The following is a 25,755-nucleotide window of genomic DNA, read 5'->3' as shown; positions in this document are numbered from 1 at the left end:
CTTGAATGCCCATGAAGGCAATCAGATAAAATGACACATGCACTGTTTTATTTAAGGCATACAGTATTTAGTAGAGGAAGTGACCAGTAAGTGAATTGTAGTTTGAAGGATGGCTCCTTTTTTCTGAAATGAAGAAAGTTGCCCTAAATGTTGTTCCTTTTCTCTACAGCTGGAACTTCTAACAAGTGCAGTTGAAACAACCAGAGTATTGCAGCAGCAGAGAAACTAAGCACAGCAAGCCTTTCAGTAACAAAGAAAATAAAAGATTTCCTGTGTAACAGGCTTCCACACTTGTCTGAGTTCTGTGGTACTATTTGTGCTGAACTAAAGCATCTGCTAAGTTTGAGAACAAACTCAACATGGCGTGAAATTACTTCACAGCAGTTCACATTCATTAGAGTTATATTGTTACCAGCCACAGGCATGACTGACTTTTGCATGAATAATAAAATAAAATGCTGCTTTGTGAATTTTACCTTAAAACAACAGGGCATAGTACTAACTTTGAGAGAGGAGTGGGTTTATCTTAGACCAGCTTTTCTCTAAGTAGGGTCAAGACCAGTAAAAAGTCAGAAATTGGAAAGAAGTATTGCTGTATGAGGCTTTTGGAAAGGACACTGTTAAATCAATGTACTCGTTTTTAAAAACTATTGTACAGGTATTAAAATTATTAAAGCGCCACTTGGCAGTCATAGCAATAATTGATTCAGGCAAAAGTCATCAATGGATGCCAAAGGCAGTAGGTCAGAGTTTGATGAGAAAAAGAATACTTACACAGTTAAAAAGGGAACAAAATAGTAACTTTGCAGTGGAGAAACCTTATAGACACCTCATCCAAGTGATCAAAGTTATCACCAGTAATGGGAAAAATTGACAATTGTGTGTCTTCTAACATGATGCACTGAGAAGACACCACTTCTGTGTTATTCCTGTTAAAAATGCATAACCTCAATCTAATCATGAGAAAACACCAGACAAACCCAAATTAAGGAGCAGTGTACAAAATACTGGCCTATACTCTTCAAAAATGGCAATGTCATGGAAAACAAAGAAATGCTAAGTAATCAGTCCTACATTAAAGAAGACTCGAGAGACACTGACAATTAAATGCAATATGTGATCCCAAATTTTCCTTCCTTGCTATTGCATCAACATTTTTCTCTTCTAGTTTCTAGCTATACAGTGGTGTATTTAAACAGAAAAAAATAGTTTTAATAGTCTGAATTAAATATTATATATTCAGTTTCCTATTTTACTTTTTTAGTTTATATGAATTTTAAGCAGTGTTAAGGATTTGGGTTGGTTTTTCAATTTAAATTTTTTATCGTTGACACTATTGCAGATGCCCCCCATTTTCCCCCACTTTGCCCACCTCCACACAGCCCCCACTCCCCCCCTTGGCCTTCCCCACACTATTGTCTGTGTCCCCGGGCTATGCATATATATATATATGTCCTTTAGCTAATCTCTTTGCCTTTATCCAGGCCCCCCCCCCCCAGACATTTGTCAGTCTGTTCCATGTATCCATGCCTCTGGTTCTATTTTGTTTGTCAGTTTATTTTGTTCATTAGAGTCCACATATTAGTGAGATCGTATCATATTTGTCTTTCTCTGGCATATTTCGCTTAGCATAATACTCTCCAGGTTCATCCATGCTGTTGCAAAGGGTTAGAGTTCCTTCCTTTCTTACAGCTGGGTAGTACTCCATGGTGTAAATGCACCACAGCTTTTTTATCCACTCATCTACTGCTGGGCACTTGGGCTGTTTCCAGATGCTGGCTATTGTAAATAATGCTGCTATGAACATAGGGCTGCATATCTTCTTTCCGATTGGTGTTTCAGGATTCTTAGGATATATTCCCAGAAGTGGGATCTCTGGGTCTAAAGGCAATTCCATTTTTAATTTTTTGAGGAAACTCCATACTGTTTTCCACAGTGGCTGCACCCGTCTGCTTTCCCACTAACGGTGCACTAAGATTCCCTTTTCTCCACATCCTCGTCAGCACTTGATTGTTGATTTATTGATAGTAGATGTTCTGACAGGTGTGAGGTGATAGATACCTCATTGTAGTTTTAATTTGCATCTCCCTGATGATTAGTGACCTTAAGCATTTTTTCATATATCTATTGGCTATCTGTATGTCTTCTTTGGAGAAGTGTCTATTCAGGTCCTTTTCCCATTTTTTAATTGGATTGTTTGTCTTCCTGGTGTTGAGTTGTATAAATTCTCTATATATTTTGGAGATTAACCCCTTATTAGAATAATCATTAGCGAATATGTTCTCCCATATAGTGGGTTTCCTTTTGGTTTGGTTTGGTTGGTATTTTTTTTAAGCAACTGTCAAGAATGTTAGGTCTCTTAGCCTAGTTGAATTACACTTCAAGCTATTGAAGAGTTAAAAATAATAATACTTAATTGTTTTACCAAATTTTCAATCAGTGAAAGAAAGAAGAGTCTTCATGTTATTTAAAAATACTAGAATGCACCATTTAAGACTTTCATGAGCACTTAGGGAAGGAAGTAGTGATCACTAAGATGAATTTATAAGGAAGTCATAGTATTCATAAAGAAGTTTGCTATGGTTTTTAGATAGATAAGTCGATAACAGGAATCCTTTATTTTCAGGAAGGCAATTTGATGAATGTGATTACCTTGTGCACAAGATGGAGAAATAAACCGAGTGATTGTAGTTAATTAAATAATTCAATAGCCATACCCAAGATTAACGATTGGATGTCAGTCTCATAGTTTCTAGTATTGTATCTGTTGCAGAAATCTATTCTCAGTTCTGTTTTAAACTTTAGTAGTTTGGGTAAAGGTAACTTTTATTTATTGATTTGAGAGAGAGAGAGAAACACTGATTTGTTGTTCCACCTATTTATGCATTCATTGGTTGACTCTTGAATATGCTCTCACCGGAAATCGAACCCGTAACCTTGGGATATTGGGATGATGCTCTAACCAACTGAGCTACCTGGCCAAGGCTACAGGTCAGATTTTTAAATGACACACATCTGCGAGTGATAGCCAAAGCATTGGATGACTGAAACAGGAACCAAAAGATAGCCATAACTGGGAATGATTGGCAGGAATCTAGCAAAATAAATCTGACAGGAATAAATTATACAAGGAAAACCGTTCATAGATGATGGGTGGAAGGAATTAAAAGGCTTTATGTTAATTTATGGAGAATCAATTTGCCAAATGGGCAATTGGCCATATTTACCAAATTTATTGATTTTTTTTCTAACTATTTGATTTAATATATATTAATTGGGTCCAGTCAGAAAAATGGAAACCACACTAGTATTTCAAACATAGGGAAATACAGAAATACAGGGAATTGGTTGTACAGGTGATAGAAGGCTAAAAGAGTACAAAGGGGGACACTGAGCTGTAAAATAGTAATTACGGAGGCAGCTATCATACCAAGAGCTGAGAAACAAAAGGAAAGAGGTTATTGTAACCTAGAAGCTATAGCTCTAAGCTGGCACTTAGTCTTCTGAGGAGGGCACACTGTTCAACTACTGGTGGTACTGAAGTCCTTATTACTAAAAGCTGTTCATTTATATAAGAAGCCAAAATATTTAAGTTATGTTCCCTCTGGTGAACTAAATGTGGTAACATCTGAATGAACATGTCTCTTCCATCTTGAATTTGGTTCTGAAAATAAAGCTTATAAGACTAATTTGATGTCTATCATGTTAACGTTCTGTACTTTTTTTCCTCCCATCTTTAAAATGGCTTTGCCACTAATATTCCTTCTACCTCAGATGTATTTGCTAATAAATAAGCTCTCAGAAAGAGTAACTTTATAGGAATTTGGACAGGGATTAAAAGTAAAGGAAAAAGCATGGCAAATGAGTTGTGTGGGCTAAACATTTCCTTTGACTATAGGTGTGTACTTTTTTTAAATTTCTCTCACTGACACCTTAAGCATTATTAAGTGGATTTAATATTAGTTTTTAAGATAAAGATATTTGTCCTGCTCTGAAACATTAAAGAACAAAGTTTGGAATTGATGTCTTTGTCTTTTTTTTCTCTCCCCCCAAATATTGCTTCTTTAGGTCAGTAACAGATCCAAGAGATGGAAAGAGAGTAGCACTCAAAAAGATGCCCAACGTCTTCCAGAATCTGGTCTCTTGCAAAAGAGTCTTCCGGGAATTGAAGATGTTGTGTTTTTTTAAACATGATAATGTAAGTGAAATTGGTGTTTGGGATAAACTATTTCCTAAGTGCGCTTAATTGTATTAGTAAAGAACAAAAGAGAGTTGAAAAAGACTCCCGCGACAAATTAGACCCTTTTTGTGAACAGTGAGCAAGTTTAAATGAATTCTGAGATTGACAGATAAATAGTAATTGATGTAAAGCAAATGTTATTATTTAGTTGAGGAACAATACTAATATTCAACATAAAAATAGAGTGTAATATGTACAATGGGGTGATTTAAGTAAAAATAATTGGCCCCTGGTTTTAAATGCTTTATTTTTACCCTTTAGTATTTCTAATCACAGATTAAGTTAAAGACGTCGGGAAGCAGATTCACCTCTTAAAAAACAGTGTAGCTCCTAAAGTAACTTAGGTTAGCTTTGTGTGGCTGTGTTTAAATTTGTTAAGACTTAGGGGCGAATAGAATCATTGTGGTTTGAGAGATAGCTTCACCTCATGTAATCCTGAATTAAAAGTTAGATACATGTAAAATTTACCTTGGGGATGTTAGCAGTGAACTCTTAGTTTTCAGTTTCATGTGAAAAGAAAAACTGCCTCACACTCTGCATTTGGTACTCAACCTCTGTGATATTTTAATTGCTGAAGTGAAAACTTGGTCAGAAAAATAGTAATTTCTTGTGAGTCTGATTGCCTGTTTACACAGGAACCTTTAGAACTTTGGCCAAAGTGTGGTTCTCTCTTTAAGAGAGAAATTCGTGTAATTTTGAAGTATTCGGTAAAACTAGGAAAATCAAATTTATGGTATGTTTACTTGAAGCTCCTTGGTTTGACATATTTCTTTTATTGATTACCCCTCTGGAAATCATTTTTCTTATTAATCTTTTTTTAAGTTATTGCTATCTTTGTCAATTGTAACTGTCAAGCAATGTGTTTGTTTAATTTTTAAAAATATCATTCGTTTCTGTTTTATGACTGGTTCCTCAAATTTTGGAAGTGATTTAGAATGATAGCAGGTGCTTGCTTAGTTTGTGCCTGAGTACTACCCTAGCATCTCCATCTTTAAACATGGAGAAGGTAAACTTTAAGATGAGTCCTCTGAGATTAAGATTTGATTGAGTAGAAGGAGAAGAAAGGAATGTCATGATGAAAATGACATTTGGAAAGATTAACCTGGCTGTTAATCTGTACGAACCATATGTACATTGTCAGACACTCAAGTAATGGTATTCATAGTGAAGAAATATTTTGAAGGTGGCATCAGAAATTCATTCATTAAGGGTTTCAATGGTTTATTCAGATCTGTCTTGGCTTCTTTTATAAAGGAGGGATGGTGTAATAGGCTTCTACTGGTATTTTTTTTCTCAGGACTCATTCCCATAGAGTAACTATGGGAACTATAGAGTAACTAAATCACACAGATAGTGTCAGAATGAGTTGTGTAAGAAAAGAAACAAACTGAATTCTTGAAAATCACACCTATTAAAACACAACAACCGCTGTCTGGAGCTCCTAATAAGCTCTATCATAAGAGAGTGCTGTGACTTCTGTGGGAATATTCAAAAGTGAGGCAGAGGGAGATGTCATGTCACCACTGTTTTATGCATAATGAATTTATGTTATGCTCTGTGATCTATCTCCAGAAGCATCTCAGGGCCAACATACCTGGTATGTGTGGAATGTCTAAGAGGCAACTGGTATTTGATATAGTTAAGCCAACAGATGTTTATTAATTGTGTCCTGTTTATAGAGTGCAGTACTAGGTCATGTGGAGGGTACAAAAAAGTTTAAAACATGGGTTTTTTTTAAGGGGAGTGGACCAGGTGTTTAACACTTGTTACTGTGTCTCGGGGAGTATACCAAATGCTTCACATACATTAACTCATTTAATCCTTAAAAATTTTGTCACATATGGCTTGTCAGGATGACAAGGATGGAGTAAACCAAAGCTTAGAATTAAGTAACTTGCCCAAGGTGAAGGTGGCACAGGATTAGAGTCTAAATCTGCCATGCTTCAGAACCCATATTCATTAATTTGGTAAACTTTTATTGTACACATGCTATATTCCTAAACTACATTAGCTTCTAGGGGTTTCTACTCTCAAGGAGTTTAGTAATGTGGTAAATACTATGATAACGGTGCTATGGGAAGACTGCCTGCATGGTTAAATGTTACTACAGGACATTCTGTGTTCTATGCATACCAAAAAACGGGAAACCAAACCTAGAAGTATTTTAGAATCACGAGTGAGCCTTAAAAATGCAGATTCATGGGTCTCATCCAGACCTACTACATTGGCATCTCTGGGGTTGAGGCCCAGGTAGCTACATTTTTTTAAGCTTCTCGGGTGAATGCTGGTGGACAAGTACCATAATATTAAGGAGAAGGTACAAATTGTTTTGTGGACTTAGAAGCTTAAAGATGCTTTAAACATGGAGAAGGTAAACTTTAAGATGAGTCTTCTGAGATTAAGATTTGATTGAGTAGAAGGAGAAGAAAGGAATGTCATGATGAAAATGACATTTGGAAAGATTAACCTGGCTGTTGTAGGAAGGTTGGATTTTGATTTGGATGGGTTTTTGTGTGTCACAACAGCTACAAAACCCTAGGAGGCTTTGTGTTTTCTTTTGAATGGAACCTACAAAGTCACTATATCAAACTCATTGATTTCAGGTGATCTGACTGAGATATACACACACATACACACACTTTTTCCCCCCTTAAAAGTACAGGCTGTTTATCATCTTAAAGGATAGGTTTACTTTGATGTAATATTAGGAAGACGGAAATGGTTTTAACCTTTGTAAAGATTTATATTGTTTAGGCGACTAGTCAGAATATGAGCTATTACAAAATCTGGCAAAATATTCTTTACTTTATCCACCTGTGCTCTTGTGCAAACGTGTACACACACACAATTGTCATATCAGCATGGAAAAGAGATGATTCATTTTTTTTCAATCTTGTACTCCTTTGAGAATCTGATGAAAGCTGTGAACCCTTTCTTGGAAAAATGCACATACACACAATTTTATGTCATTTAGGCTTTCACTAGTCCTTTAAAGCCCAGTCAGAGCCCCCTTGGGAGCCATTGATTCCTGCTAAGAACCCCTTATAGTACAGGTTGTGGGCTTTTTTTTTCCTTAGGCAATAGTGCCAAACACTCAGTAGGCAATCTATTTAAAGAATAAATGAATGACTGAAAGTGCTAGAAAAAGAGAAATCTCTGGGTCTAGAATGATAACCTCAGTGATCTCTCTCTTGGAGATACCTTTTCCCAGTCTTTTAGTTCTGGAGTACTCTAGAGAAGATGAGAGGATGCAAAGAGGAGATAATGGAGGCAAAGAAGGATCATTCGTTTTCCTTTGTGTAGTCTCACCTAACTCAAACAAGGCCTCTCTGGGTTCATAAGTAGAACAAAGAATCATACTAACATGGGACCAATAGGACCCTTCTCTAAGTGCAGACATGTGTTTGGCTATAGACATTATTAATGCTAGCGCTTCTGCTAAGGAGTGTAAAAAGGCAAAGGATGCTGTAGATTAGGTTACCTTTGAGTGAATTTGGTTTTGTTTGCTCTGTGCCTAAAATTTGTGGTAGTGGGCAAATTCTTGATGCATTTAAAATAATACCCTCTTTCATGTTCATGGATTGAGAAACTCCTAGTTAATAGATATGTTCTCCCCAAATTGAACTGTATATTCAGTGTTATCCCAACCAAAGTCTCAGCAGAGTTGTGTGTGTGTGTGTGTGTGTGTGTGTTCATTGACAAACATACTAAATTCTACGGAAATCGAATAGGCTTAAAGTAATTCAAGACAATCTTGCAGAAGTTGAACAAAGTTGGAGATTCACACTTCCAGGTATTGAGACATATGAAGCCACGGTAATCAAGGCAGCACAAGGATAGACAAATAGATTAATGGAACAGAATAGAGAGTCTATAAACTGACATACACGTATGATTTACGAGAGAGGCCACTACTGCAATCCATTGGGGAATGGATGGACATTTCAGTAAACAGAAATCAATTATATCCATATGAAAAACCTCCACTTCACAGTGTATACACAAATTAATTCAAAATGGATCACAGACTTAAATATAAAAGAGAAAATGATAAAGCTTCTTTAATAAGACATAGAAAATATCTTAATGACTTTGAGATAAGCAAAGATGTCTTAGTTGAACAAGAAAAGCATTCACCATTAAAAAAACAGATGATTAAACTGGACATCATTAACATTAAGGGTTAATGCTCATCAAAAGTTAGAATGAAAAGACAGACCTCAGACATATATCCAGCAAAAAAACTTGTTTCCAGAATATATTATGTGATAGAACAATTTTTTAAATAAATATTTAGCATTTGAGAAAGACGATTAGAAATAAATATTTACTTGACATTTTTCAGACTATAAATTCTGTATCTAAGCATATATCTTATACAGAGCTTCTACAAATTGAGAGTTTTGTCCATCAGTAAAAGACTTAAGAATTTCACAAAAGAAGGTAATCAGATGGCTAATGAGCATATGACAAAGTGTTCAAAGTCTTTAGTTGTTAAAGAAATGTAAATTAAAACTACAATGAGATACTACTGTATACCCACCAAAATGGCTGAAATAAAAAAGACTGACAACACCCAGTGTTGGCAAGGCTGTGAATCAACTGAAATGCTTATTGCTGGTGAAAGTGTAAATTTGTAAAACCACTTAGGAAAACTGGATTCCTGCTGAAGCTAAATATACACCTACCCTGTGACCCAGCAGTTCTACTCCTTGATACACTTAAGACAAATGATTGCATATATCCACCGAATGGCCTGTACATGAATGTTCATAGCAGTTTTATTCATAATACCTAGCAATTGGGGGGGTATGTTTGTCAGCAGCACCCTGGGTAAGTACATCGTGTTGCATTCCATTCATGTAATGGTGTACTCCACGGCAGTGAAAAGGCGCCCCCAGCCACATCAACATGGGTGGCTGATTGATAGGCTTGTTCTCCCCAGAATGAGCTGTGCGGTCAATGTAATCCAAACCATGAATCTCCCAGGTGTAACAGTAAATGAAAGAAGCCATACACAGAAGACTCTGTGATTCATTTTGTATAAAGTTCAAAGACAGGCAAAACTAATCTGTGGTGATGGAATTGAGAATAGTGGTAATCTCTGAGCAGGAATGGGTTTTGACTGGAAAGAGGCAACGAGGCCTTCTGGGGTTGTCGAAATGCTTAATTTCTTGATCTGGATTTTAACCATGGAATAAAAATTTGTCCTGTTACACACTTTGTGTGTGTAAAAATAAATTGAATTACTATACACTTAGGATTTGTGTACTTTACTATATGTTACAACTATAAAAGTAATAGTAATAACATAGTCTCTACCTTAAGAACTTAAAATCTCTTAGGGGAGTGAGAGAATAAGGAGGGAGCAGCTCCTTTGCCAAACATGGGATTTAACTCAATTCTGTGAACAGTTAAATTTCTAGCTTTATTTTTGGGATTGAGATTATTCTTAGCAATTGTTTTATTGATAAAGGGCTGACTAAAAAAATGAGCCACTTACTCATCGTGTAACCAATTTACAATGAATCTTCTAATATCACAGAGGTTAAAATTCTAAAAAGCAGCTATCATCTCAGCTTTTGTCCAGTTTGTAAGAGATTTGAGAAATCTGCTGAAACACTGTTTGGTAATGACCATTTTTTTAAACTTTAGTTCGTTTTTTAATTAGACAGGTATTCCTACTTTTTTTTGTATTTGAGATCCTTTGAAGGATTGATGGTATTCTGGGATACTTTCGACTCTTTACAAGCATCCTCCTATAATTACAACATAAGGTTAATCGCACGTAGGTTATTCCCACAAATAATAGTGGAGTTTTAGAGGGACTCAGGCTATTTAAATAAATAGGAAACCAGACATGAAGTATGGCGGTTAAAGCTCTGCTACTGTTTCTTCTCACTTCTGAGATTCCTGCATCATTTCTAGCGGTCTCAGCTCTGTTTGTGCCACCTTGAAACACTATGGAATGCCATCCTCTGATAACATTTTGAGGTAGAACGAACAGGAGTAAAAAACAATAGGCTGTTAAAAAATTCCATACAGAGTTTAAAATATTTCACCTTTGAAGCTAACAATCACAGCTAAATGCTTGAGCGCAAATGTCTAGCCCTGTTTTGTATGGCTTTTCTACAAAAAGCCTCATTCTTCTCTATCAGGGTTTAAATGTATGGTTGTCACTTTCCTCTAGGTAACCTCTAATTATAGCAGATAGATTTGAAGTATGAAATAGCTTTGTCTAATGGATGCCGTCACTCATTGCATTCTGTTTTCCTGCAAGACAGGATGTATGTTGTTCAGATACAGAGTTTAGAGTCCGAAAGATGTCAAGTAAAACATTAATTTCTAACTGCCTTCCTCAGGCATCAAATACTCATGTTAAAAATTGTTCTATCACATAATAAGAAATGAAATTACGTGTATTTTTGACACTAGCTAATTATAGGCTTTTTTAAATAATAGAAATGAAATAATTTTTAAAATGATTCTTTCAAGAAACTGGAAAATCTGTTATTTTTCTTAAGTATAAACATTTTAATTCAAAAGGAAAGATAGATATTCTTCATAATAAACATCTAAACTATTTTAAAACCTTTATGTTTAACTAGTTTTAAAGTGGGTGAAGGCTTCATTACAGAAGGTTTTAGTTTAATTTAAAATTTTAAAGTGACAAATGCTTGGCTGAAAAAAGAATAACCTTTAAAATGAACAAGTTTTCTTCCACATGTAACTGCAAGGGGGAAAGAAAAGGAGATGAAGGAGAAATCTGTAGGTTAAAATTTAAAAGACATAGCCCGGCTGGTGTGGCTCAGCAGTTGAGCATCACCCTATGATCCAGGAGATCGCAGTTCGATTCCTTTTCAGGGTACATGCTTGGGTTGCGGGCTCAATCCCCAGTAGGGGGGGTGCAGGAGGCAGTGGATCAATGATTCTCTCATCATTGATGTTTCTCTTCTCTCCCTTCCTCTCTCTGAAATCAATAAAGATACACACACACACACACACACACACACACACATGAAAACCATTTTTTAAAAAAACTTAAAAGACATAAATCAACCATAATATGTAAATCTTATTTAGCTCCTGATTTCAACTAACAAACTTTAAAAAAAAAAAAAGAAAATGGGAAAGTTGAGCACTGCATATTTGGTGGTATTAAGAAACATTATGCATGCATATGCAGTGGATTGGTCATTTCTTTGTTTTTATTCTTAACAAACTGATATTAATTCAGTTCGAAAAATAAAATAAACACATCAAATTTTTATAACTGATAATTGGTGTTTTTTTAAGTTTTTATCTTTTAGAAATACTGACATGCATGGCTGAAATAAACCTAGTATTTGCTTCGCAATTACACAGGGAGAGCAGAGGATATAGATGAAACAAGAATGGTCATGTGCAGATAACTACTAGGTTTACATGAGTATTTACATAATTACATGAGTATTCTTTATACTCTTCTGCCCACTTTTATGTGTTTGAAATTCTCCATAATAAAAAAAAATTTTTTTCTTAATACACTAAGCCCCAGATCAGAAAAATCGAACTTGTACTACCACACAGTTTACTTCCTATTGAATAATGTCTTCCATATCCTTTGAGCCTGGTATTTTTCATTAGCAAGGTAATGAATTCTTAAATGTGACATTATAGTTGGGACTTAAAAGAGTAGCTAGACAGCTGGTACGAGAAGTAGGTCTATTTGTCATGTTTTGATGGCTTTTTTATAAAGGACTTGAATTTCAGATGCCTTAAAGTCTTTTTCCAACCCTCATGACTTTTTTGGGGACTTGGAATAAAATTCAAAATGCTTAATAGAATTTAAATAAATTTTATGTGATTATCCCTTGCCTTTCTCTTCTGTTTTATCCCAGCCTGTTTTCCTCCCACCCACTGTGTTCCAGGAGCACTGGCATTTCTGCTTCTAGAATCGTCCTGGTTCTTCCTTGCCTTGATGACTTACATTTGCCTGACCAACTTCTATTCAGCCCTCCACTCTTAGAGCAGTGTTACCTCAGGGGAGCTTTTCCTCCCCACTCCTCTTTTTCCCTTCATAATAATAAATATCATTAGCTATTTGTTTATTGTTTAATGCCTTCCTCTTCCCTAGTCATGAGAGCAGGAATATCAGTTTTGTTCTTATAATGCAAGAGCCTGCCACATGCCTGCCAGGTAGAATACACTTATTAAACATTTTTTGAACAGAGGCATAAAGGAATGAATGGCAGGTATGGCTCTTCATGCTCTTAGAGCAATACCAATTATTAAAAATAGGACATTTCTTCCTAATACTGTCCTATGCAGGAGATCTGATAGCATGTAGTATAACCCAGTTGCCTCTCATTTGGTTTAGGTAGAATTATCTTTTAGATAGTAAGTTTACAAACCCATCTGAGTCTCTTGACTGATAAATTTAGTTAAATCTCAATGGGCAGTTGTAGCTAAGCCTTAAATCATTGAAGTGTTAATAGTATTTACTTGCATTTATGTCATATGTTGTTTCATTTTTAGTTCTCTAAATTTTACTTTTTTTTCCTTTTCTCAGGTACTCTCTGCCCTTGACATACTCCAACCTCCACACATTGACTATTTTGAAGAAATGTATCCTAACCAGGGAATGTGAAAGAAGGGGACAATTTTTTAATTAACTTGTTCTTCTAGCACCTTTTGGGGTTCATGCCTTGAAAGGTATTAAATCTCATCCCTGCAGAAATGGTTGAGTACCTGGAACCAGGTAATTTTTAAATCCCAAGTATCTGACAGAGCTTAGTCTGATCAATATATCCTGATTGGTGATACCACAAAACAGGACTTCTGAGCAAATATTTTACTTAACTGTAATATTGTCCTTTTTTCTACCTCTTGGGGTAAGGTGAAAATTAAAGAGATGATGTAAGTTAAATGTTCCAAGTTCTTTGGAATAATGGCCATGGTCATGGTCATGCCCGTCACTTAACGTTAAGTTTCTGTCAGATGCAAGGCACAATTCTAAGTTCTTTACATATATGAGTTTATTTAATCCCTATAACAGCCATCTGGGGGACGTATTGTGATTATTCCCATTTAACAGAAGAGGGAATTGCACAGAAGATTAAAACAAAAAACTTGACCAAGATTATAGCCCTAGTAAGTGTTGGGATTAAGGTTCAATTCCAGGCAGTCTGACTGTATAGTCTTGATTTCAGCCCCTACATATATGATTCTGTCAGAATAGAGACTTTAACATTCTCCTATTACTACTACAGTTAACATGTAAAAATAGTGTGTTAGGTATCGTGGATAATAAACTGTATAATAATGCCTGGTAATAGCTCCTGGGACTATGCATGGAAAAAATTAAGACATAAGTTAGGCCATCTGACATTCCCAGGCCAAACATCACCGTTTACCTATCATTCTGTACTTAACTTGGTAAAGCTTTAAGTGAAAGACAGGAAATCCTAAATCTTTAATTCAGTGAGCTCATGATAGCACCATTATTCACTCAAGGCTTTTTATTAGCAATAGGCCTGTGACTCAGAATGGAAACCAATATAATAGCAAGAAGCTTTTTCTGATTGAGCAGTGCGCTAAACGAAAATCTCATTCTTACATAGGTGGTAGGTAATTCCATACTAGACAGTTATCTTTCATAATTTCCTTGATAACTCAGAACAATTAAGAACTTCCCAAAGGGAAAGAGAACCACTAAAGTGACTAGGGAATTGGGAAACCGTGTAAGGTGATTGAATTGTCACTAATCAACATTGGGATGTTTTGATCAATAAACCAGAAGCTATTGAATGCTGTAATCCTTGATGATATTTTAACCCATGAGTCTCTCATGGAATTAATCTCTTTGTAAAGGGTTAATTCAGTGGACTTGGGGTACTCCAACCCTGCACATTTCAAAGAAGGGACTGGCCTTTGACTGACTCCTGGCTGGAAGAGTGTCTTTGTACCTGAGATCTTGGGTCATGCCAAATGGCTCTGACACACCCTTTTTTTAAAAAGAACAAAATTAACCTAAAGATAGAAGAATTGAGAAAGCTCTTTTCTCCTCAACTATTTGTCAGTAGTAGCAGCTGAGGAAAAACTTTAATGGTGGGAAGGAAATCCACATACTAAAAACATTCCTATGAGTGTGTACTACTATCTATACCTCTTTGGAAGTAAAGTTGCTGACACCAAACCTTGAAATTAGAAGAAATCCTTTTTAGTAAATAAGAATTTTACAGTATTATAGGCTATGTCAGGAGTCCCCATGATCACCCTCAGGTTCGGTGATTTGCTGGAAAGTTCTCAAGAGAACCCAGGAAAGCTGTTTTACTCATGATTAGAGATTAAAATCAGCAAAGGAAAAAGGTACATAAGGCAGAGTTCAGGAGAAACCAGGCACAAAGTTCTAGTTGTTCTCTCCTGTTGGAATTGCACAGGGAGTGCTTAATTCCCCCAGCAACGGTGTATGACAACACAGGCAATATTGTCAACCAGGAAGGCTCACCTGAGCCTTGGAGGCTAGGGCTTTTATTGGAGGTCAGTAGGTAGGCAGAGAGCACCCAAGGAACTGATCTTAGCTACTCAGTCTCCAGCCCTACACCCTTCTCCCCACCCAGAGTTTAAATTAATATGGCTCGACCAAGGCCCCAAGCGAACAAAAGCAGGTGTATACCATAAATCACATTGTTAGCATAAACTGTGTGATGTGGCCAAAGCCTTGGGTATACTGAGATACTCTTATGAGACAGGATATTGCAGGGGCACAAAGGTTATTTCCCAGGAGCCAGTCAGGGACCAGTCCTAAAGACTTGTGGAATGTGTAGGATTTGGGCAGTCCAGATCTGCTGCGTTAACCCTTTATTGAATATAGGCCTTCTGTGGGGAAAGAATATTTTCATATAAGAGAATTGGCGAATATGGGTGTATTTAATAAGTGCCAAATATACTTAGATTCTCTTCACTGAACACTTAACTAGTTCATTATATATACATTTTCTGTCTTATAGTTGAAGCATGAATTATATATCAGGTATTAGTTTTGTGTACTTGGGTTTGTCATTCCTTTAAAAATCCTATGTGTGCTTCTATAAGCTAGGAGTTCTCAGTCACTTATTATTGAACATAATTTAATTGAACCTGGGAGATACTTGATTCATTATTATTTTAAATACTTGCAGAGCAAAAGAAAAGTTAGCACAGTTATGACTTAAAAACCATGAGTGGCATACGTAGTATAGTAGCTGTTGGTAACTGATTTTCCCTCATTTCATTAACTAGCAGAATGTATAAAATTCCTTTCCCAAAAATTGTTTATAAATGTTTAAATAAAAGACATTGCCATTAAATATGTATGGTACCCTCTGATATACCATTTACTTAAATGTTTTACTTTTTTATTTTTTTACTTTCAGGTTTAAAAATTGACATTTGTTGCTTTCACAGTAATTAGCTGTCTACAGTTGGAAAAATCTTTCAAACCTAAACTTCAGTGTTCTTGTTTTTACTTGTGTAATTTTTGACTATACGTATGAATGTTGGAGTGATTATCAGTATGAATATGTAAATATAAAACAGCTGTGTCATCTCTGGTGAGATCGGGATTGTTGGGAAGGCTGCTAGATCAGGCAAAGATAAGAGACTATGGAATTAGTTTCTGGTATGTCTTTATTTTTAAAGGAGAGGTCTTTAGAGGATTAGCCCTGGAACCAACCATAGCCTGGGAAAGGGGTAGGAGAGAAGGAAGTTGCTTACTCCTGTACTTATCAGCTCTTTAAATGGAGACCACGTTCCCCATAATCATGTTCATTCTCTTCATGTAAATCCATCATAAATGATTTTTGACAACCAAATTAACTGTGATTGATCGACAAATTTTTTAAAACCTCAAGACCTATTTCATCATCTGTTTAAGCTTTAAGAAACTCAGACTATATCATATTTTAGGCAAAATGTTCTAACTTTATTTTCATTCTGACACAGCAGCACTGGAAAGGGCAGGATTCAAAATGAGATGTCAAGTTTAAGGCTGTATGCCAGAGCCTTGAGCTTAATCACCCAAACTCTACTTCATTCATTTTTTGAACAATGAGTTTTTGAACTTAAGAGTCAGAGTCATGCATTTAAACTGAAGCATATGCAGCACAGAACAGTTCTTTTTTTTTCTTTTTTTTCTTTTATTTTTGTTTAAAATATTACAGATGTCCCTTTTTCTCCCCAATGACCCGTTCCACCCCATCCCATTCCCCTCCCCAGTCCCTTTCCCCACCATTGTCCGTGTCCTTGTGTTGTGCATATATGCATATAAATTCTTTGGTTACTCTCTGCCCCTCCACCCACCTGCCCTCCTCCATCATTCTGACATTCATCAGTCTGATTTATGCTTCCATGTCATTGAATCTATTCTGTTCATCAGTTTATTAAGTTCTTTAGATTCCACATATAAGCAAGATCGTGTGATGTTTGTCTTTCTCTGCCTGGCTTATTTCACTTAGCATAATTTCCTCCAGGTCCATCCATACTGTCCCAAAGGGTACAAGATCCTTCTTCTTTACAGCTGCATAGTACTCCATGGTGTGTATGTCCCACAGCTTTTTTTATCCACGCATCTACTGACGGGCACTTGGGCTGTTTCCAGATCTTAGCTATTGTAAACTTGCAGCATGATTCTTAAACATGATCTAGAGAGAGAGAGAGAGATCATTTAATTAGCTTATTTCCATTCATTTAGGTTATTTTCCAGAGTGAGCATGAGCTAGGAATCAAGAGTGTGTTATTTATTCCCTCAGGTAATTTCAGCTCCTATAGGCTTCCCATAGTGAGAGCATTTCACCAAACTGGTGTTGAGAGTGGTATTTTAACACAAGACGTCTATTTCATATGGGGTGCGATCAAAGAAAACAGCACTCTGTTCCAATACCAGAGAACACAATACTGTTGAATTTAATGAGAGCTTGATATATTGGTCCCAACATAGCATCTTCCCAGATGGTTTTTTGTGATATTTGATGTTTGTTTTATGCCCTAACTTTAGAACTTTACCCTCAGGGAAGATGTACCAGCAGGTAGTATAAAGCACAATAGCCATTGTTGTTATCCTGAAGGAGCTCATGGTGCAGTGAAGATGATTAACAATTTTCGAACAAGTATAATACCAGGTAAATCAGTTTTACAATAGAGATATTAAGCAAAACTTTCTAAATTTTTTTTATTGATTTTTTTTGTTGTTGTGGCGGGGGGAAGGGGAGAAACATCGATGTGAGAGCTAAACATCAATGGGCAGCCTCCTACACACCTCCTAGTGGGAATTCAGCCCACAACCCAGGCATGTGCCCTGCCTCGGAATTGAACTGGCAACCTTTTGGTGCACAGGACAACTTCCAACCAACTAAGCCACACCAGCCAGGGCTTAACCAAATTTTCCTAAGTAGAAACAACTGTTTTGCCCTCCTCTCCCCCCAAAAAAGGAGTTTGGAAGACTGATCTGGAACTTCTAATTTTCATACAATAAGACATTTTAACTAGTCCTTCCTCTTTCAATCCATAAAGATGAATTACCTATTAGTAAAATAAATATATTTTCAATATTTCCAGGTGTATTCTTATTTTTCCACAAAACGTTAGGCAGTATCTGATATCTGTTGGTGGGTCCATGCATATAGAACATTCATTCCATAAATATTAGAAAGTGGGAACTGTGAACAAATGGATAAGGCACTCTGGCAGGTCTTCCCCCCCCCCCCCCCCCCAGCTTTATAATTGACATATAACAGACCTAATACCTGGACAGAGAAGGCAGATCCCTTAAAATGGACCATTTTTATTTTGTCTCTTCTTAGCTGCCATAAAAAGTACTCAGAAACAGAATTCTCTGGTATTCCTCTCCTAGATTCATTCTTCTAGGTTTTTGTTCTCCATATGTTTTGAACCCTCTCTGCCCTTCATAACTATTCCTTTTAATAACTTTGTCTTTGAAAATCTTCAACCAAAAATGAATTTCACTGGTGATGGGTAGCACTGAGTAGATAAGGTAAGGAAACATCCATAGCTTGACATGCTGAGAGGTTTGTCCTTCCTTCAGACTGCTGTTTGTAGTTGTTTATACCACTGATAGTAATCTACTCTTGGTTTTAATGACATCACTCTTGCAGCTTTACAATAGGTCAGACTGGAGTAAATTTCTCTCAAATTCTGATGGACAGAAGGACATTTGAAACCAGATTGTCTGGACACAGAAGTAAGTTTTTCACTGATAAGAAAGGGTGGGTGGGTCTAATTTGAGGGCTCATTGTCTATTGGAGAAAGTGTTAAGATTTGTTATATTGGCAGAAAGAATCATGATGTGGTTTATATGACTCGTGCATCCTTTATCCTTTGAGTGGATTAAGAGGTGATTGGAGAATTTGCCTCTATGAATTAAAAAAAAAATTAGAGAAGTAAAATATTTCTAAACTAGGTAAAGGCTCTTCTTTCAAATAGGTTTTTGTGTGTGTGTGTTTTAATGTTCAGAAAAAAAAACAGTGACTGTTCCAGCTATTTCATTTGGCTTCTATTCCTTAGGTTTTGTATGTGTGCATTTGCTTTGGAGGGTTATGATGGTGGGAGATTAGTAGTCACCAGGCTTACCATCTACATTTGACAGGGTACTTTGAGAAGAGAGATGAGGTTTGAAATAACATAATTTTTTTTAGAATGCTCTTTCTATTTTATTGCATATGTGTTTATAGCCTTAGTGACAAGGACTCAGCCAACAGAAACTTTGGGCTATGTCAGAGTATATAGAATGATAACTTTCCAGGTTTTTTTCTGGCAGTAGAATTGATTTTTTTTTTTGAGTCAGTTTTAAATTGCAAATTAAAGGTAGTTCTAATTTTTGACATTCTGTACAACAAATTATTTACCTTGAAAAGAAAAGGGAATTTGCCTTTGCCTGGGAAAGAGATTGTTGTATTCAAACATTTTAACAACATGACCTTTCATTCCATTGATTTCTATAGAGAAGCTCAGGCATGCTTCAGAAAAGGTCAGTGATTCTAATTGAAGCACACATGGATTTTTTCTAGTTGCAAAGGCGCCCATGCTTTTTGTTGCAAAGAAGATGATGAGATTTAGGGCTGGCCATTTGTTACAAGAGAAAGCAATTCTCTCTGTGATGCATTGCTGTTTTTCTTTCACATGGAAAGCATTGTTTGAAATCAATAATATCCATAAACCAGATTTTCATTATCTATGCTACTTAATGCCCTCATTTTTATTTCAGAGGCAGTTACGTATCTGAAATCTAGGTTGAAATTTCCCTCCTCTGTGGACCAGATTTTTGAAAGAAAAAAAAAATGTGAGGAAAGATACTATTAAGTCTCACGTATTTATGGTTGTGAGGTTTTCTTCTTTCAAACAGGAATGGCAGGATTTCAGAATTAATTCTTTTTGTGGGTTTACACATGTTTTAACTGCCATTCTTAGACTTTTCATATAAGAGAACCTATGGCTTGAGGAGCCAGACTTGAGGATCTGCATACTACAATTTATTAAAATTCACTGTGTCCTTTTGAAAAAGATCACCTGACTCATATTTGTTCCAACATGTATCACACGAAGATGAAGACTTTTAAAAAAAAATTGTAGAAGTGTTGACCTATATGGCACCTATTTAATAAATAATATTGCAAGATTTCTTTTTCATAATCTGGCTTAATGTTGGTTTCTGTCCAATATTAAATTAAAGAGAGAATGAATCAGTTTTCATTATCTGAAATCAGTAAAGACTATTTAGGGATTAAAATTGTGTTTTCAAAGCTTTCTGTCCATATTCTGTAGGAAATAATTTGATACAACAGGTTCTTCATTTTCTTCTCCCAATCCAGCTAAACCAGTTAAATACCCTGTTTTGCTATATGAAAGGTTTAACACATCATTATTAGTTTTTCATATAATGTCAGTCACTCACTGCACACAGAACATTAAATGTGTTTAGACTTCAGTTAAATCGAGCAGGCGGAGCAGCATGCTATAGTCCTGAACTCCAGATGGTGAGTTTTTGAACCTGATAGGTAGCTATTTAACTTAGGACTATATCACAAATTTTCACATGTATACACAACTTGAGCTGTCCAGAATGAATATCTGTTACTAAAGTGCTTATTTAGCACTGCTTTCTTGACATATTTGCACAGCACCTTATCATCAGTAGTAAGCATTTGTTCCTAATAGTTTATAAATTCCCCCAGTTCTTAGTGACTCTAGCTATGTAATGAAAGAGTTTTATTCTTTCCCTTTTGTCTGAGGGGTGGGAACAATCTAACTCATAGGCTGGTCAGTAGACCTAAACGTGGGAATGTGGAAAATTGACCTTCATCGCATATTCTTAGGGCAGCAATTGTCAACCTTTTTCATCTCGTTGCACACACAAACTAATTACTAAAATTCTGTGGCACACCAAAAATATATTTTTTGCCGATCTGACAAAAAAAATAGGTATAATTTTGATTCATTCAAACCGACAGCCATTGTTGGGTTGGCAGTTGCCATTTTTTAAATTTGATAATCTAAGGGAAAAGAGATCAGTGCCCTGACTAAATAGTCAGGTATTGCATGTTTTAAAAATTCTTGTGGGGTACTGGTGTGCCTCTTGCGACACACTGGTTAAAATCGCTGTCTTAGAGGATTGTTATATTAGGCAGCTACAGATCCTTGGTGGCTCCTCCAGTGCACATTCTTGGTATCCTGCACTTGGTAGAGAGCCTAAACAACAGCACTGTAAAGCCAGCCTCCTGCTCCCTTCCTTCTTCCTGCCGTACCTCAGTATCCCTTAGCTTTGCTGCTTGACAGAAGCAGTCTTGAGTTTAGAGACTTAGTAGCTATCACATCATGAGGCAGGAACAAAATCCTCATCTTCTGTTCATTTCAAAATCCTTAGGATTGGTTCAGGGCCCACCTAACCAGCATATTCTTCTAGCTCGAGGTAATGGAAACAAACTCTATTAAATATAGTGGTGAAGAGCATGGAGCCTAGAACCAGACTGCTTAGATTTGAATCCCAGCTTTGCCTCTTACTACCTGTGTGATCTTGGGCAAGTTACTTAACCTTCTGCGCTTCAGTTTCCTGGTTAATAAAAGGAGAATAATAATTGTACCTGCCTCATAGACTTAATGTTAAGGATTGAATTGGAATGGAAAAGATAGATGATTGATTGATGATGATGATGATAGATAGATAGATAGATAGATGATTGATAGATAGATAGATAGATAGATAGATAGATAGATAGATAGATAGATAGATAGATAGATAGGCAGGCAAGCAGGCAGGCAGGCAGGCAGATAGACAGACTAACTGATTGACTGACGTGGAACTTAGTGAACCATAAAGACAATAGGAACTGTGAACTTTCTGATGCAAACAGAGTATGTCAAACCCACCAACATATGTCATTAGAAAGTTCTCATAAACAAATGGACTTTCATAATGGCCTGTTAGTAACAAACCTAGCCTGTTTATAGAGAGGATTTTTTAAAGAAGAAAAACAAGATGTGAACTCAAAGAAGAATGGGTTATTATATAGAGACGATTTAAAAGAAACAAGATGTAAACTGTTAATGAGGAATGGGTTGTTAACCTCAGCACTTCATATTCCCTTACCTGGTCTCCTCTTCCCAGAAAATATATGTAATATTCAACTTTCTAACACCTCCAAGCCTTTCATTCAGACTGCATCCACATTATGTCTTACTCTGCTGTTCTTATTACCTTTACCAAGCCTTCCTCATTAATTAAAAGGACATATCATAATTTCCTCATTCAGCTACCATCCCAAGAACCACTCCCCTTTCAAGCCCTATAGTAGTATTCCTTTCCTGGCTGCATAAAGATTACCTAAGTTTTAGTGTGTTGCCAATTCCTGAGGTGATTTAAAAGTTCCAACTCACAGTTGGAAGTTTTTGCACTCTGCTTTGAAGAGAGTCACTATACATAGCTGGAGCTACTTATTCACACCAACTCTTTGAAACACCTGTGTTCCAGGTGAAGCCAAAAAATTCTAAAGCTTGAATCTAGTCTTTTCACCTCTCCATTAAAAATAAATATCTCTCTAAACCTTCCCAGCTGGTGGGAATGAAATGCTGTCAGGCCTCTCTATTATTAGAGGGTAATATTGAATAACAACAAAGCCACCCCTAATTTGAGCTGCTGAAAAGACTCATAACCCCCTTATCATTCTCCTGAACTGCTTAACCCCCTGGTTAACCTTCCAGTTATTAGCCTCTTGACATATTTAATTCAGGTGTGAGAGTTTAAGAAAGCTTATAGGACGATTTATTTGATCGTTTTGCTATATCCCACTGTTCTGACTTTATTTTTTGAGGTTGGTAGACACCAGGAAGCATGTGTTATGTGGAGACCCAGAGGTTTCAGAAGCCACTAAATATATTAGACCTGCCTTAATTGGAGGATATGGGGAAGCAGTGGGGCTTTTAGCCACTTCATAGACCAGCTGAGTCTCCTGCTACCAACTCAGTTTATTTGAGAGCAGTACTTTAGGGAACTTAATAGACCTACAGCACACTAGCACAAACCTGTATTTTAGCCAGAGTACAATTTATTTATGCACTACTTATTATGTCAGTTTGCTCTCTGAATACTTTATGAATGTCATTATTATATATTAAGAGCACTGGATTATATAGTTGGTGATGGGTTTAATAATTATGTGTTTGATTGATAGTCTTTTCCTCTCATTATTACATCACTTAGAAGTGGCAAGAAAGCCAGGTGGTAGAAAATAGGGTTGGGTCAAAATGGCATTGTTCCAAAGGAAATATGTCATACATGAGCCAAACAAAGTTTTGCTTTGTGTGTGTATGTGTTTGTTGTTTTGGAAATATAGAATACTAATCAGATATGGGATACCAGTCTGATAGCTAATTTTTACCACCCTGGGCTCAAGATTTAAGATAACTAGCAGACCCTTACCAAAACCAGGAGACCCCCTATGTGGAGGTATACAGAGATCTCACAGAGATTAATTGCTTTTAATTGCTCCCTTGAATTTCCAATTTGTCCAAAACCAGCCCTAGGTCTCTCTCAAAAATAATATGCACTGTAGAAAACTTCTCTTGGTCTAAGAAAAGTTTTTTTGCCCTCATAAAGGAGTGTAACTATCCTGGACATACTGTTTGGTGACAAAAAAACACATGAGACCCCATCAATAAGTTAATAAAATTGTCCTCTTCAGCAGTGATACCCCTTTGAAATTGCCTGATCTTTCCTTTTAAGATCAGGAACTTAAAATAGCTTTTTTAATTGGTTACCTGTTTTGTGTTTCTTTTTGACTTACATTCTTTTGGCTTTTTCTTGGGAAGAAGGGGGAAGTGTTGGGAAGAAATAAGAACACAAGTCAGTTTGGCAGAGGCATGGACTTTGATATAAGGCAGTCCTGAGTTCAACTGCAAATCCCCTTCCCCCACTTCTAACATACTAGCTTTTTGACCTTGAAAAAGTTACTTGATACTCTTCCCTGAGCCTCAGTTTTCTCAGTGATAAATGGAGATAATTTTTCCTCGAAGGACTGTTGCAAGGAATGAATGAATTAATGAATGTAGGACATTTGGCATAGTTCCTAGCATACTGACGTTTAGTAAACTCAGTACCCTTCCTCCCTCCTACAACGATGATGATTGTAGCTCCCACATAATCTCTGTTCACCATGTGCCGGGCATTTGTATGTGATTCACATACAAGATCTAAACCCGGGCACTAACTTGTCTAATGTTATCAAGCTAGTAAGTGGCAGAGTCAAGATTTCAACCTCGTCTATGATTCCAAAACCTACACTACACTGCTTCCCACTGCCTAAATCCATTTAACTCCTCATTTTAAGAATCCACTTCCTGGCTTTCTCTCTTCTGCAGTAGAATTATTTCATTCACCTTTTTTCTGAGGTTTAGTTAATCTTTTGAGACAGAGAACAGGTTAAGAACAAAGCCTGGGCTATAGAGCCAACTCTGCAGAATACTAGCTGTGACCTTTGGCCAGTTCCTTCACCTCTCTAAACCTCTTCACTTGTTTGTATAATAGCAATCATAATAGGACTGACTTCTTAAAGTAATGAGGAATAGATGAGGCTAAATAAATTTAAAGCTGGATACCTAACATATGGAAAACTCAATAAATACAAGCTATTTATTGATGCTAATGATGACGATTAAACAAAGATGCTGTTGGCACCAGTCCTACAGCCTTTGAAACTGCTTGAGTAATCATGACTTTCTAAAAATAGAAAAGGACTCGATCATCTTACTTGTAATCGAAGGTCAGAATTTGGTGTCAGCATTTGTTTCTGTGGTGATTGTGTAGTTTTTTGTGCAGAATTACCTTTGACAGTTGGAGTAGTCAAGCTTTGTGACTTGGGGCTGATGATTGTGCATTCTTAGATTACTTCCTAAAATAGATACAGCATCATAGAGGTGGGCTAAACAGATATTGATTATAGTACAGATTTGTTTAAATTGGAACAGGAGGTCAGGGGAAGCTTACCATTGAGTTATAGTTTGCTGCCAAGCTCTAGATTAGTTTTCTACCTGGTCTTCTAGCCCACAATTCTTTTTGCATCAAAGAAAATTGTACAAACTGTACAATTACACTAAACACCCTCTCTTTTCTCTGTCTTTCTGATCTATCTGATATTCCTTCCTCATTTCTCCTTAGAGGAGTCCTTATTTTTGTTTTTTCCTATTTTAAACTCTTTCCTCCAAGAACACATTTTCTTCCTCAGCAACCTTTGTGTGAGCCTAGCAGGGTTTCCTGCATATTATATTTGGGCACTATGCACTAACAGCTCTGGTGAGCATTATTCTGCAGACTGAATACTGGTGTGCCTTACTCTAAAGAATGTAATGTCATCGAGGTTGAATTTATAACCCATTAATGGTGACGTGTTTCCATAATTTTAGTATCTAGATTCTCAAAATAAAAGAAGGAAAGAAATGGAAAAAAAATTAATAAAAGAGAAAAACTTTGTACAAAGAAAAAGATTATAACCAAAAGCAAAATTAATACTCCATCTGTGGCAGATTTCATTTAGTAGAAAGTAGAGATTGCTATTTATTTCTTATATCTAATGATTCCAAAACTTGTATTTTAAACTTATCCCTCCCACCAAAGGCCTGCCCTATATTTTCAGCAATCTCTAGGTAAGACTTTTTTTCTTTTTCTTTTTTTTATGTCAGGAACTACTAGCCCAACTCTCTACCCGACCACACACAAAAAGTTAGCCGGGTGGTCCCTATTATATATATATATTTATATATATATATATATATGCACATATATGCTAATTTTTAAAGTTGTCCTCATCCATTAAAAAAATTAGGGAATATGAACCTGTTCAAGTAAGCATATGTGATTCATAGATACAGAGAAATGTTTATTGAATTTTCAATTTTAGCTTTGTCATTTAACTGAAGGGTGAAAGAATAAGACGTGAAGGAAGGAAGTGCTCAGGAGGTGGAAAGAGACAAGCAAAGAGAGTGAGGAAGAA

General features: G+C 36.3%; 1 protein-coding gene across 1 annotated transcript in view; it reads left to right on the top strand.

Annotated features, from left to right (window-relative positions):
- NLK (nemo like kinase) overlaps positions 1 to 25,755 on the top strand; it is a 121,698-nt gene that overhangs the window by 61,221 nt on the left and 34,722 nt on the right. Inside the window, exons 2-3 of the mRNA XM_016201908.2 lie at positions 4,069 to 4,198; positions 12,792 to 12,847. Coding sequence (XP_016057394.1) covers positions 4,069 to 4,198; positions 12,792 to 12,847 — 186 coding nt within the window. The remainder of the gene's footprint in view (positions 1 to 4,068; positions 4,199 to 12,791; positions 12,848 to 25,755) is intronic.

This window comes from Miniopterus natalensis, chromosome 17 (genome assembly GCF_054644295.1).
Source record: "Miniopterus natalensis isolate mMinNat1 chromosome 17, mMinNat1.hap1, whole genome shotgun sequence".
NCBI lineage: Eukaryota > Metazoa > Chordata > Mammalia > Chiroptera > Miniopteridae > Miniopterus > Miniopterus natalensis.
The sequence above is the reverse complement of the archived record's forward strand: the minus strand, read 5'-3'. Positions and strand labels throughout refer to the sequence as shown.